The sequence below is a fragment of the Alosa pseudoharengus genome, unplaced genomic scaffold (genome assembly GCF_046254945.1).
Source record: "Alosa pseudoharengus isolate Yale_2024_CS ecotype anadromous, Long Island Sound unplaced genomic scaffold, YU_APseudo_1.1 YU_APseudo_1.1_scf_12, whole genome shotgun sequence".
NCBI lineage: Eukaryota > Metazoa > Chordata > Actinopteri > Clupeiformes > Clupeidae > Alosa > Alosa pseudoharengus.
Window position 1 is genome coordinate 28,743,574 of NW_027468587.1, and position 13,087 is coordinate 28,756,660.

A 13,087-nucleotide genomic window follows, 5' to 3' on the forward strand; every position below is an offset into this window, starting at 1 on the left:
TCACAACGATTCACCTGCATATTTGATTTCTTAATCAGGAAGAACAGTCCAACATGACCCTACTACTGTCAAACCATCAGTTCTGCCACACCAGGAATGGCTAAAGAGTCATCATCACTTTGGTAAAAATTAACTGAGCATATAATAATAATTATTTACTCAATTTGTGGATTTTGTTTTTTGATTTTGTATCTTGGTGATGTAATTACAAGGTAGATTGCTTCGCTTCGCCTTTCTCCAGGGCTTCTGGGGGGTTCTGCTCTTGTGCTTAGTGTTGCAGCTGGGGTCCTCCTGTGGAAGAAGTTCTGTGGCCAAAGTCCTGGAGCCTCAGCCGGAGAATTGGTTTAACTTCCCATCTGAAAGCATCCTGAAAATATGGGCATTTTTTAAAAGTGTTAAAATTTGCCTGGTTTCACCAGACTCACTATTTCGTTTCACTTTGTGGGTCGCATCGTAATGGGTGTAGATTGTATTTACCTTTGCTGTATAAATGTACAATTTCTTCCAACTGCAATTTTTCCATATATATGTTGTTGCTGCTACCATTTTCCACAGCCACTTTCAATTTTATAGTTATATTTTTGTATTATTTTTTCTGCTACTGAGACCTTGAATTGCCCCTTGAGTATCTACAGTTAAAAAACAAAAATATTCATACCCCTGGCAAATATTGATTTAATGTTGATTTTCTCTTGACCAATATGTTTGTTCTGCCTTAAAATAACACTGCCACATGCCAATAGGTTGTAAGACAATGTGGTAGAACCATGGAATCAAAAAAATAAGCGTTTTTATCTTTTTTAACATTTTTATGAAAAATGGTATGTCCACAATTATATAAATATAAAAACAGCTGGTGAGGGGTCAGTTACATATAGGGAGCCTTTATACTGTTCTCAGAAAGCAGGCTTAGATAATGGTGCTAACGGTAGACCTGGTTAGACCTCACTGATAGTACGAGGGCCCAGGGGGGAATATTATAAGTATAATATATAAGAATAATATATAAGAGGGTATTAGGGTGCTTAGCATTAGGGTGTAAATCTTACCTGTGGGTGTCTTGAAAGGTGCTTTATGAATAAATATTATTATTATTGTAATTTTAATTTCCTTTTCCCATGCAACCATGGTTGCACTGCTGCTATCTTCCTTGCAAACATTGTTGCACTGCTGCTATCTGGAAATAATGATTGTTTTTTGTATTATGTATTTTTTTGTATTTTTGTATTAAGTATTTTGTGAACATTTAATATATTTTTAGCCTTATAGAGATTTATATGAACTGTTTACAAAGTCTGTTGAGAAAAGATGTTCTAGAGGCCTGTCATTTCAGTTCAGAGTACTGAAAAGCCCGGTACTGCACCTAACACAGTGTCGTTGTATCAATGCTGAGGAGATGACATGCCTGTGAAGCATCCAGCTTTCCTCATTATACCATGTAAACAGAAATGGGGATGTCAGTGGCTTTAGTTTCATGCTCCTTTTAAGGACTTATGTATTATGACCCCTATTTATCTACCCAGCAGGAAAAGAAACATGTTATGAGCTTTCCCATTAAAGAAAAAGAATGCCTTGTTTTTGTAATCCATCCATTATTATACGTCTATGCAATTATATCGATTTGGCATTAAACAACCTTGGAAAATTGTAAATTGTGTATACCGGTATATTTTAATATAAATGTTTTGAACTTCTTGAACTCCCCTGCAAACGATGCGTTATTTAGAAGGAGGAAACTGGAGGTGACGCATTCAGACCATGTCATTACTGGATTATTTCTGTGTTCACCATTTACTTGTCCATTGTAAACCTTTGTACTTTGTAGATTGTACTTGTGTTTCTTTACAACAAAAATAAAACATTTTTTAACATACTGTATTAATGGCATGAGTCATTAAGTCACCTTGAATTGGCAATACGGTGAACTACACAAGGGGAATGAAATTTTTTTTAAATAGTATCAAACAATACATTGCAACATCACTGTATTCCCTACTATGGTAGTTATATGATCAGACTGAACATGAAACCAAAATCAACATAATTAAACTTATAAGTGTTTCACCAATTGAAATTGGTTGCCTGAAAGGGTTGAATCCCGTTCTTAAAGACAATCACAAGACGGATTACTAAAAAAGTGAGGGGGCGATTTTTTGGAAAAGGTAAGACAATGTTTATCTTAAACATGTTATCTCGGAACACACAGTACATGTACATAAGATGCTTTACAAAATTATTTACACGTTTTTATTTTGGTGTACCCACAGCATTGTTTCACTGATAATAAAATTAAACAAAACTATAAAATATGAACATTAGGTACTGGCTGAAAAAAAAGACGATTAACTTTTGCAGTGTAAAACAATAAAATGAGTTCCACATATGTCTGAACTGAGAACCGTGACGCCTTCATAACAATAACTGCTCCGGTCCAGTAGTCTTCTGTTTCTGCTGTTATTTTCCTCTTGTTGGTCCAAGCCTCGCTTCAAGTGAGCTGAACCCCAGAGCAACTGTTTTCATGATGTCGCTGGACTCCTGGTGTTGAGAGTTTCCAGACTGACCTAAAGCCCACTCTCTACCACTGCGGTCTGCTCCACTGGGGCCTCACATCTTGGTGCTTAGAGGACCCTTCACCAGACCCTGTTCTTTGCGCATGACAGGCGCGTGGATACTGCAGTCCCGGGCCTCACAGAAGCCTGGCACACCCGCCACACCCGCCATGCCAGGCTGACCCACCGGCCCGGGGAACCCACGAGGCCCCTGAGGACCCTCAGCTCCGTCCTTGGGTATAGCCGGGTGTCCAGGCAACCCTGTGTGTGTGTGTGTGTGTGTGTGGGTGTGTGTGGGTGGGTGGGTGGGTGGATGGGTGTGTGTGTGTGTGTGTGGGTGGGTGTGTATATGTGTGGGTGGGTGGATGGGTGTGTGGGTGTGTGTGTGAGTGTGTGTGGGTGTGTGTGGGTGGGTGGACAGAAAAGCCATAATATGTCACACTGGAATCTTACCAAAAGAATCAAGGTAAAATACAAGATTGTATTCTATTCTAGAAAAAGATTCTATTCTACTAAAACTATACAGTATAAATAAAAGGGACTTGACTTGACTTTTAAACCTATAGCAGTGCCTAACCTTGTTTGCTTTAGGATTTAATGACCTTTGGTTTATACTTTTTAATATTTCTCACACTGAAAAACATTGATTCTATCATCATTCTACTATCATTCTATCATAAAAACATTGCATAAAATCATTGCATTGTTTGGTGCTCACAACAAATCTTTAGAATTAATTGTTTAGTATAAGTATATATAAGTATATATACTCTTTTGATCCCGCGAGGGAAATTTGGTCTCTGCATTTATCCCAATCCGTGAATTAGTGAAACACACTCAGCACACAGTGAACACACAGTGAGGTGAAGCACACACTAATCCCGGCGCAGTGAGCTGCCTGCAACAACAGCGGCACTCGGGGATCAGTGAGGGGTTAGGTGAGGGGTTAGGGCGCTTCAGCCGTGCCTACTGGTCGGGGTTTGGACCAGCAACCCTCCGGTTACAAGTCCGAAGCGCTAACCAGTAGGCCACGGCTGCCCATTAAGTTATGTGTTGTAGCTAGAGGCATGCTTACTGTATATTGTATATAGGTTATAAAACACTTTGCCCTTAAAACAAATTGCCCTTAAAAGAAGAAGGTCTATCACGTTGACGTGACAGTGTGACGTGACGTGACGTGGGTGCAGGTGTAACTCTCTACCTCTGATTCCTTGGGGTCCGTCATGACCACGCAGACCACTCCCTGTGTCCCCTCTGTCTCCTTTGCGACCCTTTGTACCTGTCACAAAATACAAGATCCATTTAAAAGATGCAAAGGGCATTCTGCAAAGTAAGATCATGAGGTAAGGTCTGAGATGGGATGCTGTTTCCAGAGATGCGTTCAAATTCGGCAAACATTCACAAACGTTTGTGGCATGTTTGCCGAATTTGAACGCAGGAACATGTTTTCTCTGAAATTTGAACGATTTGGTGTTAACATTCCATTGTAACGGTAATCGCATTGTTGCCTTCGTCAAACTCACGTCCAGTTCCACTGTATACTCACAGAGAACTACTTCCTCACTGTTCACAAACATTTGCCAAAACTCAAGGCTAACGGAAAACTGTTTGCAAACGTTCGCCTATGTTTGTGAATTTGAATCCACCTCGGGTCTACGAAAGGACAGATGTGTCTATAAAAGAACTGTTGACACATAGAACTACAACCAACTACGGTAATCTATGGTATGTCAAGTGAAACATAAACAAATATGAGATGCAATAAAACCTGATGCTGGTTTGCCGCTTAAAACTTCTGGTTTGGTGAGCAACCCCTTGACCGCTTCACTTGTCCACCTCTCATTTCAATGCCAGACGGCCCTGACACCCCCCTGATCAGAGGGTCTGATAATAAAATGATGTGAGGTGCACAGCTCTGTTTACCTTGATCTCCATCCACACCCTTGGCTCCATCCACCCCTGTGGGGCCTCGGACTCCGCGGCCTCCCTTGGCTCCGGTCTTGCCAGCTTTACCCTGGTGGTGATGACACGTGTGTGTGTGTGAGTTCAGAGACAGAAACAAGTTTGTAAACCCTCATGTGGTGATGCACACGATGATTGTGTGAAGGGTTTTGACCTGAAAGTGTAATCAGTGTATACATCTTGGAAACAGGGACACTTTTCACTTAAAAGGTTGATACCAATGCAACTGACCTAAAACCTATGACCTTATCTATGTGTGTGTGTGCGCGTGTGCGTGTGCGTGTGCGTGTGCGTGTGCGTGTGCGTGTGCGCGTGTGTGTGCGTGTGTGTGTGTGTGTGTGTGTGCGTGTGTGTGCGTGTGAGTGTGTGTGTGTATGTGTGTGCATGTGTGCGTGTGTGTGTGTGCGTGCGTGTGCGTGCGCGTGTGTGTGTGTGTGCGTGTGTGTGCGTGTGTATGTGTGCCACTCACAGGCTTGCCAGAAGATCCTGTGGGCCCGCGGGGTCCTGGGGGCCCGATGAGGGTGCGGTTGTTGATGGGGCATCCCTGGGCACACTTGGAGCGTATGGAGGCAGCGTACTGGGAGATCTGCGCAGTGACCACGCCCTGGCACAGCTGCAGGACCTGGTCGTCTGTCAGGCCGGGGCCCTGAGAGGAGACCAGCGTTCGTTAGTTAACATGGTGGGGATGTCAACACACCAAACATGCTGCACAGGTGCACTTAAACCATGCAAACTACCGGTGGACGTTCATCTCCTTGACAGACTGATCAGATCTGTCAGTCTCTGACTCAGTCAGATATAGTCAATCACTTGTACACTGAAATACGCACTCACCTATTCAGTTTAATCATAACTCACCAGTTCAGTTGATCACCAAACCAATCAATCAAACCAAGGTAAGTTGGATCAGATCAAGACAAGTTTGATCAGATTAAGTTATGTCAACTTGTTGTTTCTTTTTCAATTGAAAATAAATTGACTGTGTTTGGATACGCACAGGTTCACCTGCCACACCCTTTGGTCCTGAGCGACCTTTGACCCCTGCGTCTCCACTGGGGCCGGAATCTCCTCTTTCTCCGGGGATGCCTGGAGGTCCCACGCGCCCGACCTTCCCATCAGGCCCTTGGCGACCCCTCTCTCCTTGCTGGCTCGGGTCAGGTGACAAAGAAACGTCTCTTGAGTGTCACATTCACTTTCATTGTCCATCTGATAGATTTGTAATCATCCATCTCTTTCATATTTTGTTTACATTTTTAATTAATCTGATTAATCACTATGGCATCATCATCTTGTCATGAGGATCAAGGAAAGAGGAAAAGGCCAGTGTTGTCATAATGTCTGTTAGTCGTAAACAAACCTGTCCTTTATCTCCGCCTGCACCAGCACTTCCCTGTAGAAGAGAGGAAGTGAAATTGTGACGAGAGAAATCATGTGCAATGGAAACTACGTGATACGATCGAAAGAAAAATGAAATGTCAGCTGAGAACACATGATCGATCACTTTACCTTCTGACCTTTCACTCCCTTAATGCCGGTCCTTCCAGTTGCACCCTAAAACGGGTTAGAAATGGGTTAGAAAAAAATGTTGTTATTTAAAAGTTAAATATATGATATCAGAGTGTGTGTGTGTGTGTGTGTGTGTGTGTGTGTGTGTGTGTGTGTATTTTCATAAAAATGACCTTCAGTCCATCTGCTCCGGTTTCCCCTTTGGCTCCCTAAAAACAGAGTAAACAGAGGAGTTTTTGCTGATTATTTGCCTAGTGTAGTATAGTGTAGTATAGTGTAGTATAGTGTAGTATAGTGTCTGATTATTTGCCTAGTGTAGTATAGTGTAGTATAGTGTCTGTTTCACTTCTGCTCAATGGACATCCGAATAGTAGACTTCATTGCAGTTACATATGTGACATCATAACATGTCCTAAGACTGTTCCACTCATTGTTCCGCATTGTGCAGATTTCATAAGTGATATTAGTAAACAATGGTAATTTCATCACACACTATTTCACATCTATGATCAGCATATGATAACAGCCAGCTTCTAGGGGCCTTCATAGAGAGCATTACAGACACAATGGACAGGAATCTCTGTGTACATTAAATTTCACACCAGTGGAGATGATAGAGATCAGCGATGTACATACCAGCTGGCCAGGCAAGCCCTTGGGTCCAGGCTGTCCTGGAAGACCAGGCTCTCCACTCTCTCCCCCGGGGCCCTGGAATGTAAAACACACCGATAGCACTACACATCCAGCAGTGTTCTAACTGCTTTAAGCTGGACATGGTATGTGAGGACATGAAGGAGGACACAAAAAGGTGACACAAAAAGGTATGGAATTGTGAAATCTATTACAACTATGCAATAGGATAACGGGGCTAATTTTTCAATGCTAAATGCTAAATGTGTTTGGTCATTCAGTAATGTTTATGTCGTTCAGTTGTTTTCATATCAGCTATAAATAGATATCTGAACTATCAAGACTTCCTCAACAGTGCAGTGCTGGGGACTTCCCCGATAGTATTACTTCCTCAATCAAAAGGCCAGGCTACATTACAGCCACACACAGAATAGAATCTGGTGCCATCATGGAATCTGGGGTTTTTCAGGTCATAACAAGTCCTACTTGGCATTTCAAGTTTACCACAGTGTGTTTGTCTGGGGATAAAGGTGATTTCACTTGTTTATCACAGGTTCAATAGGACTTCCTCATTTCAAAGCTATAGGCCACAAATGAAGAAACAGCACGGCTCGACAGTGGTGAGATCACGGTGGAGTTAATGCAAACGGACAGCTCCTCACCCCAGCGCCCACTCTTCCACGTCGCCCCCTTGGACCACGGTCACCTTTCACACCCTGGGAAAAGACGCAGACCCATCAGATAAGTCCTGGGTTGGGAATTAGTGGTGCCATATAAGTCCTATACGTGTGACTCATCCAAGTCATATCAGTATGAATTAGAGGTATTTCAGATGCAGACACATCATATAGTCCTGGTCATATAGTCATATAGTATATGTCATATCTAATGAGTTCATATTGTAGTTCACTGTGCAGTCATGAAGCTACTGTAAAGGCTGAATGTGTGTGTCTGAAGTGAATACAATTAATTGTTATTAATAATAATAATAGTTCATATATAATAATAGTTATTACATTAGTATTATATAATAATTAATAATCATTTACTGCACCTTAGGTCCAAAAGCCCCTGGTACGCCCATGACCCCAGGAACACCAAGAGGACCCTACAACAAAGACCCCAAAACAAACCATGTTAAACAAATCTATACATGCATGAATAGATACACTTGTACTGTTATTTTATTCTAAAGTTACTTACATCCTCTCCAGGTTCCCCATCACTTCCTGGTAGACCTCCAAAACCCTGGTCTCCCTGTAACAGAATGAACAATTAACATCTATTCAGAGGGAGAGCATGCTACTAAATCTTAGACATATCATGCAACTGTTCAAGAAAACCACTATGCTTAGCCCTACTCTAAGAATGGCCACAGATTACACACAGTTATTAAAGCAACACAATGCTGTCCTTTCACCTTAAAATAAAGGCTTCCAACTCATTTTGATGCTATGACTTATAATACGGAAATTAAGTCTCTTACATAGCCAATGCATGCTTGGAATGCTTGATATTGCACTACGTAACGTTGTTGATCGGGTAGGATCATGTGTTAGTTGGGTTTTTGACAAACTGGGTACTGTCTTTGTACTAAATGGTGTTGAATATTGAGGCCAGGGGGCATTATTCCATGTTGTTGTTCTAATGCTTATAGAAAACAACTATTTAATTTGGCCCCTTGCACAAGCTCTTTGGAAAGTACTGTGCTCAACTCGGTTCACAGATCAGTTAGTAAAGTCCTCATCTCATGGCTGCATACCTTGGGACCCGGCTCTCCTTGGCTACCTGTTTCTCCAGGGTAACCCTAAAAAACAAATAACAGTCAGGTATTCATGATATATGTGAATGGGACACAACAACAGGAGTGGTGTGGGAGGATGAGGTCATCTCTTACGTTGTAGCCCTGCTCTCCATGGTCTCCTGAGAATCCAGGGGCTCCAATCTGGCCCTGTACAATCACCGAGGAGAAATCACAATTCAACTGGCAGAGTGGTTTCCAATTTGACAACAACAATAACATTTATATGTGATAATTTATAAATGATAAAGATTTCAAAATGTATATGAATGCTTCCAGTAACACTTTGCTTGGATAGTTCACCTACATAGATTTACAGCTGGTTTGTTGAAATTGAAGTTCAGTTTTTTAAATTATTGTTGAACAATTACTGAGCATCACTTTAACCAAAGCCAACCCCTAACTTTAACCATACATTATTGTTATCACAGATAGTTTGTTTGATGAGCTGGGCATCCGTTTATAGTCTTTAAGAGACCATCCAAGTAGAGTGTGAGCGGCTTGTGGCCTCTGTACATTCTCAACAGTCATGTGTGGAGGGGTTTGAGTTTGTGGTCCAATTTCATGCCCAAAGCCTCCCCTCTTTGATGGGCTGTGCAGTGACACATTTAGCATGCATACTAGTCAGCCAGTGCTATGATCATATCACATTTTGAAATGGCATTTCCAAAGAGTCATGCAAGAGATGCAAAATCTACAAAGTCGTCCCCTCATTTGTAACATGCAAAAAAGTACAAGGGACACACATACCAGGCATTACTGCACAATGTGCACAACGCTCACACAGACTCATCTCAGGGCAGCCCACTCATTTCATGGGCTTGCTTTGAGCAGGTGCTCTGAACATGTAGTCAGTTACACTAAGCTCTTCGTCTCACCTTGAATCCTTCTCTCCCCTCTGGACCCTGCTTGCCAGTTTTACCAATGGATCCCTGTGGACAGAAAAGTGTCTAATAAGCTTTTCATTCTAGTTAATCAGGTTGTTGTCTACAGTAAATCCAATCAGTAGTTTTACACTTAAAAAAAAACTTAAAAGTGGACATTTGAATTTATAACTGACAATAGTCAAGAAATTCTATCCCATATGTATAAAAGGCTGAGGGGTAACTAGCACAAAGACTCATCTTAAAGACCTCACATGTTAAAATGTCACCGTTCTGTGGGGAGGATGAAGTGTACTGATCAGATTAACTATATGTTGAGAATAGTTGATGTATGTGTATACCACGACCACCATGACACTGACCTTAACACCTTTAGCTCCTCTACTTCCAGTGGTTCCAGGTGGACCAATTGGGCCCTAAAATCAGAAGAAGAGAAACTAGTGAATCACTTCATGACACGTTAGTATGGCAAAGCGTGCACCTGTTGTTACAAAATAACAAACTTCAACTACACTTTCTACATTAAATGGAAGTAGTCTTGAATTTGAGTCATCCTACCATGCCTCTCTGTCAGGGATATATATCAATTTAAAAGGCTGTAGTGCTTACCACATCCCCGGGATCACCAACACCTCCCCGCGGGCCTTCTATTCCGATGTCACCCTACAGACCAGAGGAAACGTGCCGACAACACAATTATGGCTTCCAAATGCTTAACTGTTATGTAATTCCGGCTTTTATGGTCACTGGACTGGAAACTGTTGATTGAGAAACTCCAGAAATACAATATACTGTGAGATGAGAGATGGCTGAAAAGGCTGTTTTGGCTGTATAGTAGAATTCCTTACCTTCAGGCCAAAGATCCCAGACTCGCCCCTGTCACCTGGTGGACCAGGCAGACCCTGTGACATAGCAGAGGACAAGGTGAGAAAGCATTATAAATACTGGCAGAAGATTAAATACATTTAGTCCTCTGAGTAAAGGTTTGCTATATGACTATCTGGTTTGCTCACCATTGCTCCAGAGAATCCAGACTCCCCGTCATCACCATCAGGCCCGGAATCACCCTAGAGGAAGGTCAAAGGGTCACCAGAGATTGTCTAATAAGACACTCAAATATTCAGATACATACACACACAAACATAGAAGCTCATGTATTGGATTTTAGAGTGTGCAATTTAAACTCAAATGTGCGGTGAGTGACCTACCACAGGGCCAGGGTCACCTCCTCTTCCTCTCACTCCTTTGGTTCCCTTGTAACCCTGGCAACACAGTAATGGAGCATGTCAATAAACAAGAGAGGAATGTCACCTAAAAACCAACGAGCGCTGTCAAATTAGCACACTGACCTGACGTCCTTGAGCTCCTGGGAATCCTGTCTTTCCTTGCAGGCCTCTGGAGCCCTGTGAGAAGAACCTACAGTTAGGCAGGTAAACTGGGAGGAGGGCTATAGAGGTGATCAACATCTTGTGGCCTCTTGGGAAGAATTCAAGCCAGCTATCAAACCTGGACTGCCAGACAGTTGTGTTATAGATGCATGGCTAATGGTCAGTTGTACAGTTGTATTAAAGATGCATGGCTAATGGTCAGTTGTACAGTTGTATTATAGATGCATGGCTAATGGTCAGTTGTACAGTTGTATTATAGATGCATGGCTAATGGTCAGTTGTACAGTTGTATTATAGATGCATGGCTAATGGTCAGTTGTACAGTTGTATTAAAGATGCATGGCTAATGGTCAGTTGTACAGTTAGTATGGTCTGAACACTTGTATGAGATCATCCATAACAAAGAGGTCTTGGACCCTGTGACTGTGGAATAGCTTCTTTTATTCGTTATCCAAGCAGCACTACACTGTGCAACTGTGCATGCATCATGGTTCATGTTCCATCCTCTGCGATCTTACCTTTGGTCCAGCGAACCCAGCGAATCCTGGCTCCCCGGGCAGACAGTCGCACTCCGTGGGCCCCTCCTCTTCCAGCGTCTCTTCGCTTGATCCGTCGTTGTCGTAGGGCACCTGGGACGTCTCGATTTTGTCCTCTTTTGCGTAGTCGTAGGTTTCGGTGGTGGTGCCATAAGGGTAAGGCTCCTCGGTCATCATGGTGACCACGGAGGGCCCAGGGGCGTAGGGGTCATATGCTGAAGCTGTGTTCTCCTCCTCATAGGTGTGGGTCGGTTCTGGGGGATATTCTTTATACAGGTATCAGACCGAAATGATACAGAACTTGCCAAAGAACAAAGCTAACAAAACTAATTTTGCTTTTGTGTAAACATTGTGATGTTCTGTCATGATTTAACATCAACAAAAACTGTCAACAAAATTGTTGCTTTTTCTCCTAATGGTTTTCTCAACAGCACAATACATGTAAGAGATGTTTGTTCAAACTGAAGAAAGATATGACCCTTTCATCACCGAAACCTGTTTATATTAATACATAGAATAATTCAGCAGATGTTAACATATGATTCTGGACACTTAAAAATCATGGTAGACAATCAGCTCATTACAATGAAAGTGTAAATTTTATTTCATTCAGACTATATGTGAGAGTAGTTGTTGTGTTTTACCTTGGCTTGGGTATGTGGAGCGATCATCGTATCGGTCAACCAACGAGCCTTCATAACCATTTTCCTCACCTTGGTAAGAGAGGAATAAACAGGGCAATTGAACAATGTTTTTGACAATAATGGATAAACCTGATATTAGTGCTCAAAATGTATCCAGTTGGTCAGTCAATGTTATCAGTCAGTATATATACTATTTTGATCCCGTGAAGGAAGTAGCCTGGATGAGCCAGTAGCATAGCATAGGATGAATTTTGAATTTAGTTGATTTGCATTTTCAAATAGTGAATATACTACAAATGAAAAGTATCGCTGACATTTGTTGTAAGTAGGGGAATCCTGTTGTGTATATTTAATTTTTTTGTGATTCAGTGCTTTGCCATTTTTTCCCTCTTTTGAATTTGAAAATGTGAATAGTGATAGAATATCAAATGCAATTTGTTGTGCAGCACTGTACATTTCTAATTGTATCTGCTTACCTTTTTTGCAATAGACACAGCACCACTTTGAACAAACATGTTATTAAAATCTGTAAGTGTATGTAGCAAGTTCAGTATGTCGCCTGTTTATACGGCTTGGAAAAGCTGCATCAGACCTGTACCAGTGATCCTGTGCCTAAGCCCTAATTCACATCTCCAGGATAAGAAGTCAATGCAGTGCTAAAATGTCAAATGTGAATCCAACAGTGGTCTGATTCTGTTGTGCAATGCAATTCTAACTCCCGTACCTGAGTTGTACCCAGAGTACTCGTCCTGAGCGTGGCAGTGGAGGACGCACAGCAGGAGAACACACACCCACGATGCAGTGGACACCTGCTATGAACCACAAACAAACAAACAAACACACACAACTCTCAGATAAGACAGTAAGTATCCTTTTTGCAGAAGGTAGAACAGTTCAAGAGAGTTGCACTTGGAGCCCAGTGTGGACAATATGTGTGTTTGTATAAAAATGTAATACATTGAACAAAAACAAACATCCTCCATGTGTAATTGAGGTTGTATCTCAATGGGTTCAGGAACAAGAGAGCATTGTCTCCCCCTAGTGACAGGGGGAGACAATGTGGTGCAGTCATTATGGTGCAGGCCTGATTATTATTCAGAAACTCTCCACTACTTTATAATAGCACACTTACACTACTTTATAATAGCACACTCACACTAAAATTTGATGACACTGACGATGATAGA

At 41.9% G+C, this 13,087-nt stretch overlaps 1 protein-coding gene across 1 annotated transcript; it reads right to left on the reverse strand.

The window, feature by feature from the left end:
* Nucleotides 1-2,013: 2,013 nt before the first annotated feature.
* On the reverse strand, nucleotides 2,014-11,697 carry LOC143119657 (uncharacterized). Its single transcript, XM_076281276.1, has 23 exons — nucleotides 11,661-11,697; nucleotides 11,239-11,510; nucleotides 10,682-10,735; nucleotides 10,541-10,594; nucleotides 10,346-10,399; nucleotides 10,181-10,234; nucleotides 9,942-9,995; nucleotides 9,695-9,748; nucleotides 9,327-9,380; nucleotides 8,545-8,598; nucleotides 8,410-8,454; nucleotides 7,851-7,904; nucleotides 7,702-7,755; nucleotides 7,310-7,363; nucleotides 6,654-6,725; nucleotides 6,191-6,226; nucleotides 6,018-6,062; nucleotides 5,869-5,901; nucleotides 5,509-5,655; nucleotides 4,981-5,157; nucleotides 4,473-4,563; nucleotides 3,751-3,828; nucleotides 2,014-2,810 (listed from the first exon to the last, which is right to left on the reverse strand). Exons 1-23 carry the CDS (start codon nucleotides 11,695-11,697, stop codon nucleotides 2,605-2,607), a joined length of 1,833 nt encoding a protein of 610 aa, XP_076137391.1. The 3' UTR covers nucleotides 2,014-2,604.
* Between the last annotated feature and the right edge of the window lie 1,390 nt (nucleotides 11,698-13,087).